General features: G+C 38.4%; 1 protein-coding gene across 1 annotated transcript in view; it reads right to left on the reverse strand.

Annotated features, from left to right (window-relative positions):
• TEX9 (testis expressed 9) overlaps positions 1-14316 on the reverse strand; it is a 66889-nt gene extending 52573 nt beyond the window's left edge. The window contains exons 1-4 of the mRNA XM_007935135.2: positions 14290-14316; positions 14092-14183; positions 3692-3755; positions 3057-3133 (exon numbers count right to left, since the gene is read on the reverse strand). Coding sequence (XP_007933326.1) covers positions 3057-3133; positions 3692-3755; positions 14092-14183; positions 14290-14316 — 260 coding nt within the window. The remainder of the gene's footprint in view (positions 1-3056; positions 3134-3691; positions 3756-14091; positions 14184-14289) is intronic.
• Positions 14317-14676: the final 360 nt, after the last annotated feature.

A 14676-nucleotide genomic window follows, 5' to 3' on the forward strand; every position in this document is an offset into this window, starting at 1 on the left:
TCTGTGTCTGTATTTATTGGTTTCCCTTTTCTTTGTTGAAGAGGGTCTGTGCAATCCTTCTGCCTAGTCCGCCATCTTGCCCCGCCTCTTCGCAAAAATTATTTGTGAATAAGTGAATTAATATCCCTATATTCAAGTATGAACCAAATACACTGGTGTTTTAGTAACACATTTCTTCTTTTCTACTTCTAAGCCCTTTACTGTTGCTGGGTGCCTTATCTCTTTCAGTCTCCTTAACTGTTAGGGGACATCATAGCTACTAATGTACATATAGTAAAGTATGTGCTTTGGGGAAAGAAGATTACCATCTGTAAAGACCCAGAACTCCATTAAGCTATCTTAGTGGGGTAAAGGAAGAAGAACTGTACTCTGATGCCATAAATCTAGGATAACCTGAACACGGACAATTAATGATGTCCATTGCCTACAGGGGGTCTTCCACTTTTACTAGCCCTTTTACCTTTTATTATCCACTTTCATTACCTCTTCTTCTACCTGTTCTCAGTACAAGCTACTTGTTACACAAGACATAGATGTCTGATTAGTATTTAATCCTGGGAGAAAGAAACTGGGGTGTGCTTGGATGCAATCTAACACTGCCCTTTGGATGGGACTCTAACTTCAGAGAACCTAGGCTGATGATGATATATGAGGTTCTACTTATCCCTGTCATGTTTATTCCATGAGTAATAAATGCCTGTTGACCCTGCCATTAGAACAGTGTCTGGTCTTGGCTCCAGATGGTCTTCACTAAGAACTTGCAAATGTAGTAACACTGCAAATATGTTTAAACATATTAGAGCTCTTACAGTCTGCTTCTCAATCTTAGAAGATTGAAGAAACTCATAATTGTTATAAGATTTAAACAGTCATAGACAGTTCTAATCTACTTTTAGAGTTTCTTGGGTGGTACAACTTTCAAGAAATTCTGAGTTTCGTATCTATTTGATTCCCCAGTCAGTTCCATGTGCCATTATTACATCCACAGTTCTTTTCAAGAATGAGATGCTATCTTTTTTTTTTTTTTAACTTCAACTTGAACTTTTCTCTCTTAGGAGTTAACGTTGAGATTGTCAGGCTTCTATGGTGCAGCTATATCTTTTGTTTGACCTTTGTTCAGGGACATTTTATCCAATTTAAACGTTTCACTAAACCAAAAAAAAAAAAACAAAAAACCCAAACTCACTGCCATCAAGTCGATTCCAACTCATAGTGACCCCCACTGGGTGTCTAAGATGCTAAACCTTTACAGAAGTAGATTGCCCCATTCTTCCCTCCATGGAGCAGCTGGTGGGTTTGAACTGCTGACCTTCTGGTTAGCACCAAATACCCCATCTACTATGCCACCAATCTGACCCTTCCCCTGAAACATGCTAATTCATTGAAAATGTTATCAATAGTTGTAAAAACCACATCTTTAGTCTTATCTTTGCCTCAAGGTACAGTTTTAATAGGCTTTTGTTCCTCAAAGATTTTCTCAATTTTATCTAATATTTGAGGTCTAAAAAAAGCATGTGACTCTCCCAAAATTACAATGCTTTTAATTTCTAGAATCTCCACATTCCTTTTCATTTCTGCTAGCAAAGCAGCCAATTTTTTCCCAAAATTCATCTCTTTGTTGTAATATCTTGCCAAATACAGCTAACAGCAATAGCACATACTACTAACATTGTTATCCAACCTCTTGCCCTAGGGCCCAAAGTTCATTAGACACCTGTTCTGACTCCCAATTTACCACAGGTGATAGTTTTTACTAAATGCCTTGCCAATACATAACACTGATCTCTATCTTTCCAGCCTCTACTATCAGTATTTTTTTTTTTTTTTTTTGCTGGCTACCACCTAAACGCTAAGCTAAAATCAAAAATTTAGTTTTTGTTATGCAGTACCCAACTCCCAATACCAATTTCTGTATTAGTCAGAATAGGCTAGGATATTAATCCTAACATCTCAATGGCTTAATATATTCAAAGTAGCAGTGAAGGGGGAGAGAGTGACCTTTTTTCTATATGCACCACACAGTAACCAGAGACCAGGACAGGAGCTTCTACCAATCAGAATTGCACTAATGTTCATGGCACAGAAAGAGTAAGGCAGAGGGCCACACACCAACTCTTCTCTGTTTTCTCTTTGGAGAGATTAATTCAACTTCTCATAGTCCACTGACAACTGCAATAGAGTTTCTGTTTGGTGATCACCCACCACTGCCTCTACCACAGTAAGATTCATAGTTTTATTCACACTGATCCTATACTTTCCTTGTTAAATTTATTCCTAAATATTTTATAGGTCCCTAAATTCTTGATAGGAGCTCTGGTAGCATAGTGCCTAAGGCACTTGACTGCTAACCAGAAGGCTGGCGGTTCAAACCCACCAGCCACTCCTATGAAGGAAGGCTGGGCAATCCTACTTCCGTAGTGATACTGCCTCAGAAACCCAAGGAGGGGTCGCTATGAGTCGGGGCCGACTTGACAGCATATAACAACAACAAACAACAACAACTGCCTCAGCAACCCAAGGGGTTGCTATGAGTCGGGGTTGACTCGACGACATATAACAACAACAACAACAATTTCTTGATATTAGGAATTCCTGTCAAATTCAAGAAAAACAAGATCTAATATGTATTATCTTTATGAATTTATTTTTTTACCTAATCTTCATATGTAATTTTAAAAGAAAAGTAGTATAATATGTGAAGACAGGTTTAGAAATCATATCAATTGGGTTCAAATCTCAGTGAAGTTACATACTATCTCTAGGTCCTTGGGCAAGCTACTAAACCTCTCTAAGCTGCAGTTTCCTCATTTTTAAAATGGAGACAGTAATATTTATATAAAAATGATACTTTGAGAATTAAATGAGATTGCATAGGTAAATTTCTTGTATGTCTGACTGAGATATGTCCCCAATTATTATTATTTTGTGTATTACATTCTTCTTCAAATTATAGATTTCTAACATTCACATGTAAAAACATTTTATATAACAAAAGGTCCAAATGTCATTTTTGAAAAAAAAAAAAAAAATAGCATTTGAGAATTTAAGTCACTTACCTTAATCTGCAATCCTCCTCCTCTTCATGAGATTTAATTTGTGAAATAGGCCTAAATTGTACCTCTTGCTGATCTCTCTAGTTAAATGTAGAAAGATAAGTCATATATGATACAGAAAAAGCCATAAAACTAAGATATATTCAATAATTTATTATTGAATTAATATATTAATTCAATATATTAATCATTTCCAAGTTGTCCTTAGTTTCTATGACATAAAGCCACAGAATTCTAAATGCTATGCTGTAATATTTTTTTATATTATTCTCCAACTCCTGCTTCCCCACCACATTAGTCTTCCATCTTATGTAACATACAGAGGAAATTAGAAAGATTCACAAGAAATAAAAAAAATAAATAAACCCATTAAAGGGCAGAGAAACTTATCTCAAAATAGGCAAAGCTTCAATGTTGAGAAGACCATGAAGATATTAAAAACGAAGCACCAGTAGTAAAGGCTTTTGGTAGAGATACATCAGGAAATGAATGGTTAGTAAACAAAAATTCAATGTGGCAAAAGTTCTACTTAGTTACCAAGGCTCCTTTTTATATGTATATTATACATCAAATTAGAAAGTTTTATTTTAAAAAATTAGCTTTTACAAGAAATTACTAATAGTTGTAGATTTACTTACTATTACTTCCTCAGCTTGTCGAACCAGGTCAGCTGTTTTTGCCTCCAATTCTGCATTTAAACGTCTAAGAGCATGACATAATTTCATAACTAAGATATACTGATGATTCTAATAAACTTTAATTAAGTTTCAGCAATCACACTTTAATGAGTGAGTCAATCAGCAAATGCTAAAACATACACATTAACATAACTGTTATTCTCCATTTCCTATGGATTATTCCTTCCTTGAGATAAAAACTCAAACAGTGTAACTCCTGGCTTTTCTCTGGCCCTTTGCTCATTTCAGGGGGAGTGATTTATCTGACCAACAAATTTGGGTAGAATCAACTGGAGGGTCACCAGCCACTCCTCGGAAGGAAGGTTGGGCAATCTACTTCCGTAGTGATACCGCCTCAGAAACCCAAGGAGGGGTAGCTATGAGTCCAGTCTGACTCAACGGCACATAACAACAACAAAAAACTGGATGGTATGACTCAGTTCCACTCTTTATCTTGAGACTAGCATACCTATAGAGAATACAAATTCTAACCTTGTTTCTCCAAAGACAGGCTCTGCCCTCAACCAGAGACACAGATGATCAGGCTGTACAGAGAGGCCTGGTCTGGGGTATTGCTGTAATGAGAGAGGTAAATCTGGGATTTAGTGAGCAGACCCAAAGTGACTCAGACCTCAGCTACATACTTCAATAGCACCTTCACCAGAAATAAAGTTGATTATTTTTAACTCTATCTGCCACTCCTTTATTTCTTAATTTATTTGATACCATCAAAACTGCAAGAATGACAATCCATTGAAGGCAATATTTTTAAAAGAAAAATTGTTCCTAAATCCTACCATCTTCATCTAACTATTTCCATTTTTAATATTTCCTTCCAGTTTTCATACCCAGCATAGACACAATTTTGTGTTTATCTTTATATAATCTTTATAATGATTGTCTTAAATGGCTATACAATTCCATTGAATTGCAGTTAACAAAATTTACTAAACTGCATTCCTACTGTGATTTCATGTCCCTTTCACAATAACAAGTATCTTCAGAAGCATAACTTTTTTCTACTGAAAAGTCACATTTCTCAACCATCTACTTTCATTTGACCTTAATACCACATGAAGAAAACATGTGGAGCAATTTAAATTTTTTTTAATTTTAAAAATGATAAATCTTGTTTTTATTTCTTAGATATGTGATTCCAAGTAACATAAACCACTGACATCCTTTACCATTAGGGGGGTGGGGATTGGTGTAACACTTCTTAAAACAATTTGAAGTTTTAAGAAGTATTTTTGACTAGCATGACCTAGTCAAAAGAATGTTATGATAAACACCTAGAGTTGCACCTAAGGAGCCATTATCTCACTTTTTACATTTCCCTAACAAGAACCATAAGAACTTAAATAGAAGCTCCTGGTCAATATAGTAGACTGAGATGACTCCAAAGACTATTCTGCTCCAAATTCATAGAAATGCTGGATAAAATGAAATGAATGAGAAATTTCTAGCCTCAGACTCAGACAAGGGAAATACCCTGATGTCAAGAATAAAGCAGCAACTCCAAGTAAGAGCAGTAGACAGAAGCCAAAACAGCTCAACAGATAGAAGCTGATGCACATATAGGAATCAAGAAAGGCCATCCTATTTGTCATACAGACTACAAAAACTATCCCCCTAACTTTGTTGTTAAGTTCTACCACTCATCTGTCAGTTTGTTGTACTGTGGTGGCTTGCATGTTTCTGTGAGCCTGGAAGCCTTGCCACCGGTATTTCAAATACCAGGAGGTTCACCTATGGTGGACAAGCTCCAGCAGAACTTCCAGACTAAGACAGACTGAGAAGGACAGGCCATTTACTTCTGAAAAAATTGGCCAATGAAAACCTTATGAATAGTAAAAGGTCTGCTATATTACTGGAAAATGTTATGAACGGCAGTGAAATATCATCTGATATAGTGCCACAATATAAATTGTGTCTATGCTGGGTATGAAATATCATCTGATATAGTGCCAAACATCGTCTGATATAGTACTTTCAGGCTGGAAAGTACTCAAAACATGACTGGGGAAGAGCTGCCTCCACAAAATATACCTTAATGGCATAGTTTTAGGATTATTTTGATGATGGGGCACAACTCAAAATGGGAAGAAACAACTGCAACATTCATTAATAATTGGAACATGGAATGTATGAAGTATGAATCTAGGAAAACTGGAAGTTGTCAAAAAAGAAATGAAATGCATAAATATCAATATCCTAGGCATTTGGAATGCATAAAGATCAATACCCTAGGCATTAGTGAGCTGAAATGGACTGGTATTAGCCATTTTGAATCAGACAATCACATGGTCTACTGTGGTAGGAATGACAAATTGAACAGGAATGGCATTACATTCATTGTCAAAAAGAATATTTCAACATCTGTCCTGAAGTACAATGCTGTCAGTGATAGGATAGCATCCATACACCTATAAGGAAGATCAGCTAATACTACTATTATTCAAATTTATGCACCAACCACTATAGACAAAGACGAAGAAATTAAAGATTTTTTACCAACTTCTGAAGTCTGAAATTGATATATGATCAAGATAGCCACTCCTCAGAAGGAAGATGGGGCAATCTACTTCCGTAGTGATACTGCCTCAGAAACCCAAGGAGGGGTTGCTATGAGTCAGGTCTGACTCAATGGCACATAACAACAACAACAAGAACAAGATATATTAATTCCTGATGACTGGAATGTGAAACTTGGAAATAAAGAAACATCAGTAGTTGGAAAATATGGCCTTGGTGATAAAAATGATGCTGGAGAATGCATGATAGAATTTTTTAAGACTAACAAATTATTCATTGTAAATAACTTTTTTCAACAACAGAAATGTTGACTATACATGTGGACGTCACCAGATGGAACACATAGGAACCAGATCAATTACATCTGTGGAAAGAGGCGATGGAGAAACTCATTATCATCAGGCAAAACAAGACCAGGAGCTGATTTTGGAACAGACCATCAACTGCTCATATGCAAGTTTAAGTTGAAGCTGAATAAAATGAAAACAAGTCTACAGAGCCAAAATACAACCTTGAGTATATCCCACCTAGATTTAGAGACCATCTGAAGAAAAGATTTGATGCACTGAACTTCAATGACTGAAGACCAGATAAGTTGTAGGATGACATCAAGAACTTCATACATGAAGAAAGCAAAAGTCATTAAAAAGGTAGGAAAGGAACAAAAGACCAAAATGGATGTTTCAGAAGAGACTCTGAAACTTGCTATTAAATGTGAAGTAGCTAAAGTGAATGAAAGAAATGAAATAAATGAGCTGAACAGAAGATTTCAAAGGGTGGCTTGAGAAGACAAAGTAAAGTATTATAATGAATTGGGCAAAGACCTGGAATTAGAAAACCAAAAGGGAAGAACAAACTTAGCATTCCTGAATCTTAAAGGAGGGAAGAAAAAGTCAAGCCTCAGGTTGCCAGGATTCTATGGGCAAAATACTGAATGATGCAGGAAACATCAATAGAAGATGGAAAGAATACACAGGAAGAATACACTCCATCAAAAAGAACTGGTCAACATTCAACCATTTCAGGAGGTAGCATATGATCAAGAACCACTGGTATTGAAGGAAGAAGTCCAACCTGCACTGCACTCCTTAGAATAGTCAACCATGGGAGCAGAAGGCAATATTTGTATAGGGAGACAACTCAGAGGGCAGGGATGCATAGGAAAGAGGGACACAGGGAAAAGGTAACCACAAGGAAGAAGTAGGAAGAAAGCTGCTTATATTATGGAGATTGCAATCAATGTCATGAAACAAAATATGTGTGAACTATTGTATGGAAAATTAATTTGCTCTGTAAATTCTCACCCAAATCACAATTAAAAAAAAAAGAAGAGATAAAGTATTATCTAAATTGAAAGATAATAGAAAGCCAAGTTAAAGCATTCTAAGGTCTCTCCAAACTACTAAAATAAAAAGACATAATGAAAATTCTCTCAATACAATTGAAGAAAGAAAAGAACAAAGCAAAGCAAAGCCGTAGTAAATAGAAAACACAAAATCAGATGGACAAACAACTTCAAATATTTAGTAGTCACAATAAATATAAAGTAAACTCACTTATTACAAGGCAGAAATTATCAGTCTGGGTATATAAAAGAAATTATTTTAAAGTTAAATAACATAAAAAGTTTGAAAATAAAGAAGTGAAAAAATATAAGACACTACATAATAATGAAAGGAATAATTCATTAATTAGATTTAAGTAAATCAAACAATATAGCCTCTTAGTTATCTCATTCTGCTATAACACAAATACTACAATTGGGTGGCTTTAACAAACAGAAATTTATTCTCTTGCAGTTTATGAGGCTAGAAGTTCAAATTCAGGGTACCAGCTCTAGGGGAAGGTTTTCTCTCTTTGTTGGCTCTCGGGGAAGATCCTTTTCTCCTTTCAACATCAGTCAGCCCAGTGTCCCTTGGAGATCTCCATGTGTCTTGGCATAAATCTTCCCTTGAGTCTAGGAGGTTCTCAGTGCAGGGACTCCAGGTCCAGAGGAAGTGCTACACTCCTGGCTCTTCTTTTTCTTGGTGGTACTGAGGTCCCTCTGATCACTGCTCACTTGTTTCATCTCTTTTATATCTCAAAAGAGATAGACTCAAGATACATCTAATCCTGCTTCATTAATATAACTGCTCTAATCCTCATTAACACCATAGAGTTGAGAATTTAGAACACATAAGATATTAACATCAAATCACAAAATAGACGATAATTACATAATACTGAGAATCAAGGCCTAGCCAAGTTGACACATATTTTTTGGGGGCAGGGGATACAGTTCAATACATGACAGCCTCTAAACAAAAACTGACATAATGGGAAATTATTTTAAAACCTAGAATTATAGTTGATTATTTTAATGTACCTCTAACAGAGACCAATAAAGCTAGTAAGAAAAATGGTGAGGATACTGAAGTTATGAACTATAAAATTAATAAATCTGATTTAGTAGATTAGTAAACAAATAGTAAATATACTTTCTATTAAAGAACACACAGAATATTTAAAAAATTGAACATAAACTTGGACACACAAAAAGAATCTCAATACATTTATATATATATGTGTGTGTATGTGTGTGTGTGTATACAGCCTCTGACCAGAGTGCAATTTAAAATAAACTTTAAAATAACAAAAAAATGAAACAAGAAGCAAACTCCTAAATAATCACTATGAAAATCAAAATATTCAGAATTAGAAAACCATAAAAGAAATGCATATAAAGTCAGGTTCTAGAATACAGTTAATACTGTAGTGGGAGAAAAATTTATAGACTTAAGTGTATTTATTAAAAAATAAGAAAAATAAAATAAGAATTGAACTTAAGAAACTAAAAAATTTTTTCAGTTCTTTTAATTCACCTCAATTAAAAGAGCTAGAAATCAAAAAGAGAAGAGAAGACCAAGAGAATAAAAAATAACAGAGATTATCAAGAAAACCGAAAGACCCATAAAATAAATAAACCTGTCAGCAAGACTGAGAAGAGAAAAAGAGAAAGCAAAAATAAACAATATTGGCACTCCTCCAAAAGAGAGGGTAAATAAGAATACAGTCAAGATTTAAAACTTAAGCACATAATTAGAGTAAATTTATGCCAATAGATAATTTATTCTATAAGCAACAGTATATCTAAATAGATCAATAAAACATATTAATCTAAAAATCCAACGTAATCAAGACTTCTCAGGAAGGAGGGTTATCCTACCATTTACCAAGACTAATAAAAACTGGTATCACGTAATCTTATTATTTAGCTCTCTGGTGTTATAATACAGGCATGAAGCTTTGAAAAGTCTATCGAATTGAGTGATTAGCATGTTGGTTAGTCTACTCTTAAATAGTGATCCTCCAACTACTTGACAGTAGCTCAAATGTAGACAATTCTGGATTGAGATCCCTGTGTTCTGTTGATTGAAAAGATCTCTCATATGCTTTAATACCAAGACAAATGATGACAAATTAAATACTCTCTTATGAACTTATATTCTTGCCTATATGAATAGCCAGACATTTTACTTCTGCATGGCATAGAAACTCTCTACAAGCTTCAGGAAGAGCCAAGGAGCTACTGTGTTCATATGCCTCAGATGTGCACACCTCAGAGCACAGATCAGAGCACAAGTGACAAATGACCACCAATAGCTCCTAGTAGAACAGAATAGCTCCTATAGATGTCTGGCTTTGGGACTATACCCCTAACAACTCACCAGAACGAGGGCAAAATATACCAGGCATACCTTGGAGACATTGTGAGCTCAGTTCCAGACCACTGCAATAAAGCAAGTATCGGAATAAAGCAAAACACAGGAGTTTTTTGGTTTCCCAGTACATATGAAAGTTATGCTTAAACTATATGTGGTGGTTAAGTTTGTGTGTCAACTTGGCTGGGCTTGCTTGAGTGGCTGGGCAGCTGAATGTAGTTATTCCCCATGGTGAGACTGGTAATTAACTCCAGGGTGGACTCTATTGGAGCAGCTGAGTAGCTGCTTTGGGTATGTGGTCTGCTTCCCGTATATAAGAAGCAGCTTTGGGAATGGTCTCTAGCTTATGGCATACTTGAACCCTGCATGTAGCTGTGTCATTGTTCACAGCCTGCCATACTCTGCCGCCCTTCGACCTTCAATAGACTTGAATTAATGGCCTGCCGTGTGGTTTGGTAACATCAGGACTGTGCCATTTTATTTGTGGATCTTGGGCTTGTTAGCCTTAGCAGCCAGTATCTGCCTGAATGAAGAGATGCCTCTAGTTTCAGTGGGCCAGAAGTAAGAGGCAGAGCTGAAGCTCAAGGTCGAGGGGCTTTCACACAGCACTGAGAGCCTGGCACTTTGAACTTGGACTTCTAGCCTCCCAAACTATAAGAGAATAAACTCCTGTTTGTTCAGCCATCCCATTTGTGGTATATTCTTGTCAGAGCAGCACTAGGTAACCAGAACAGAATATGGTATTGTAAGAGTGGGGTGCTGCTTTGACAGATACCTAAAATGTGGAAACAGAAATGGAGTGCATCCTTGACCCGAGGCTCTGGCAGAGAGACCCCAGCATTCGACATGACAGACAGCAGGAGCAGAGCCAAGAGACCAACATGAGAGACAGCAGTAGCAGAGCCCAAAGACCTGCATTAAACAACAACAGGCCCAAGGAGGAGAAAGCCCGGTGCCATTGGGTAGGCGGCTTTCTGGAGGAGTGGGTTGCCTTCGGGCATTAAGTGGTAGAAGAGTCCGGCATGAGATGCAGTAGCAGGTTGGCCAGCCCACAGAGTAAGAAAGCTAAATGTCCTTTGGGGCAGGAAGATTCCTGGCAGAGTGGGTTGCCCTGGGGCATTAATTGGCAGAAGCGGAAATACCAAGGTAACGGGAAGTAGAGCTGTCTCAGCCTCAAGGGTAGGACCATGGCCTTCTGGGGTGGAACCACCACAGCCCCCTAGGTTTCAAAGAGCCAGACCTTCACCAACTTGGTTCTGGAGTGTGGGGCTGCTCATTCATGTGAGCCAGTGGGATGGAGTTATAGCTGCTGCCCAAGAGAGAGGGGGCAGGCTGCCATCCCCAAGAAGAAGAGGAACAGGGCCCACCAGGCCAAGGGGGTGAGGTCGCCACTCAGGAATTAGAGGACTGGAGTGACCCAGTGAAGAGATCTGTACAGATACCACCCACTAAAGATCTGTACAGGTGCCAAGTTGACAAGGCGTGGAATTGTGGTGTTTAAGTGTGTGTCAACTTGGCGGGGCCTGGTTGAGTGGCTGACCAGCTAAATGCAGTTATTCCCCATGGTGAGATTGCTAATTAACTCCATGGTGGAATCTATTGGAGCAGCTGAGTAGCTGCTTTGGATATATGGTCTGCTCCCTGTATATAAGAAACAGCTTTGGGAGTGGTCTCTAGCTTATGGCACGCTTGGACTCTGCATGTAGCCATACGGTTGTTCAGCAGCCTGCTATGCTCTGCTGACCTTGGGACTTTCAATGGACTTGAATTAATGGCCTGCTGTGTGGTTAGGTAACATTAGGACTATGCCATTTTATTTGTGGACCTTGGGCTTGTTAGCGTCAGCAGCCAGTAGCTGCCTGAGTGAAGAGATGCCTCTAGCTTCCGTGCCAGAAGCAAGGCAGAGCTGAAACCCAAGGTTGAGGGGCTTTCATACAGCCCATGGAGCCTGGCACTTTGAACTTGGACTTCTAGCCTCCCAAACTGTAAGAGAATAAATTCCTGTTTGTTAAGGACATCCCATTTCTTGTCAAAGCAGCAGTAGGTAACCAGAACATATACTGTTGTCTATTAAGTGTAAGAGCATTATGAAAAGGTTTGAAATATTGTGAGAATTACCAAAATGGAACACAGAGACACAAAGTGAGCATATGCTGTTGGAAAAATGGTACCGATAGACTTGCTTGACACAGGGTTGCCACAAACCTCCAATTTGTAAAAAATGCAGTTATCTGTGAAGCTCAATAAACCAAAGTGCTCAATAAAGCAAAGTGCAATAAAACGAGGCATGCCAGTAATTAAATGAATTAACCTAATCAATTAAGGTATTTAGTGCTGTCTGGTGAGTGGTAATGAAAATAACTATTGTGGTATGTGTATAAATTCAGTTGCTTAAGCACACTCTTGAACTGCAATAATAGGCCCATTTCCTTAGATAGAGAAGGAAGATCATCCTCCCACATACTATGGGAAGCGGCATATGTCTAGTTCATTTCACTTCAGTTTTACTTTTAACTATGCTTTCATTTTAAATATAGATCATATGATAACAATGTTTATCCATCTGAGGAGCTGCCAGGCTGTTTTTAAAATTTTAAATTAGTTCATTTTAAATTAAAAAGAAAGGGGGTTGTTAAAATATACTTTTTGTAAGGGTATACAATGGCAAATGAAATAGACAAGGTCTCTATTTGCCACTGCCTGTGAAGGATTTACACAATAAAAAAGTAAACAAGTGAATTGACAATAACATTATTATTAATTGCAAAGAAAAATTAATAAGATGCAATGAAAAAGACAGCGTGGCCAAGAAAGGAAACTCTGGGTATAACAGGTAGAAAGCATGTGTGAATGCCCTCAAGCAAAGGGCTGGAAAAAGCTTGAGGAACTAAAAGTCTAGGGATGCTGAAGAACAGTAGGCAAAGAGGAGAAGGCACCGATCAAACAGTAGAGTAGGCAGGAGCCAGCACTGCTAGAGCTTTTTAAGTAGGACAGAAAACCACTGCAGAGCTTTAAGCAACGGTATGCTGTGATCAAAATAAAAGATTACTCTGGAAGCTGTGTGAAAACTAGGGGATGAGAAGTGGTATGGGCCAAAAATAAAAGCAAGTGTTGTCAGAATAGGTGTTAACTACACTGAAAGCAAATAGGAAAAGGAAATTCTCCTCCCAATTCCACCCAGTGAGGATGCAAATAGTAATGTGGGCATCTACACATGGAGGCGTGATAAGAATAGAATCATAGATTTTTGGAATTGGGACAAATTTCCCAGAACACAAGCCAACCTCCTCATTTCACAAGTGATTAAGTGGTTGTTCAAAATCAAACCAGAAACTATGTAGGAGCTGACTTCATGTAGGCTTCGCTTCCATTTTGCTTCTGAAATACCTAATCTGGCCATGTTGTACTTGGCAGGGAAATGGAAGGATGGCTGGAATGAAAATTAAAAGACAAGGATTCTAGTGCTAACTATGCCATAAAGCTGGCATTAGAGGATATATCCACTTAGGCAAACAATTTCATCTCTGAGATTTCGTTTCCTTGAGTATAAAACGCTGACGGGTACACCAATAAACATACTTTCAATTTAGAAACCAAGCCTAAAAGAAATTTGCATATGTACTCTCTCCAAAAACCAAACTCACTGCCCATGGAGTGGGCTGCGACTCATAGCAATCCCTCCTTGGGTTTCCCAGGCGGTATCACTACAGAAGTAGATTGCTCAAATTTCCTTCTAGAGGAGTGGCTGGTGGGTTTGAACCGCCAGCCTTCTGGTTAGCAGTCAAATGCCTTGGGCACTACGCCACCAGAGCTTGAAATTAATCAAATTCTCTAAACTAGAAACTTAAGTAATCGTGGCAATTCCTGATACTCAAATAACGTCCAGCAGTAGAACCCTGCTAATGAATATGCCTACTTGGGCTGAATTTTTGCTCCGTCAAGTATTTTCTAAGAGATGGGTGAACTACTCATGTGAAAGAGAAAAAATAACAGGCAGATGAGCTGGATGGTGGAGAGAATGCTGGTCATGAGTAGTTCCAGTTATCCATACAGTCTCAAAGAAAATACTTGCAGGTAGCCTCCCGTAGGCGAAAGAAAGAAATGCTCAACTGCCGTGTTTCTTACTTATATTCTTCTTCCTTGGCGAGGAGGTCCAGTCGAAGTGGAGTAGGTTGCTGAACGCGTGGCGGGGGCGGAGTCCCTGGAATGCTCCGTCTCTGTAAAAGAGACAGAGACTTTCAGGCCCAAAATTAAATGGGGTTTGGCGTCCTTCTGGCCCGCCTAGAGCCTAGTGGCAACGCAAAAGTTCGGGATTGAACCGACCCTGAGACCAGAACCTCTCCCCGCCATCTTTCAGGACTGCGACCTCGTTACCTAGGCAACCACGCATCTTCTCGCGAGACTTGATACATTCCGGGGGCCGACAAATTCCTACTCCCGCGCTTCTCCCCGAGAGCGAGGTTTGGTGCCTGGCGTGGTAGCTGCAGAGGGGACGTGTCCGCCTGCCAGCTCCGTATTGGTAACTTCTGACACTACTGCTGTGTTCTGTCCGAAGAGCAAGGCAGCCATCAAAGTGCTTTTTGAGTTATCAGAAAAAAAAACCCCACCAAACCCACTTTCCATGGAGTTGATTCCGACTCATAGCGACCCCCAATATGGCTTCCAAGGCTGTAAATCTTCATGGAAGCCTTCTGCGTCATTTTTCTCCCA

Source organism: Orycteropus afer, unplaced genomic scaffold (assembly GCF_000298275.1).
Source record: "Orycteropus afer afer isolate SDZICR_OR568_19922 unplaced genomic scaffold, OryAfe1.0 scaffold00026, whole genome shotgun sequence".
Taxonomy (NCBI): domain Eukaryota; kingdom Metazoa; phylum Chordata; class Mammalia; order Tubulidentata; family Orycteropodidae; genus Orycteropus; species Orycteropus afer.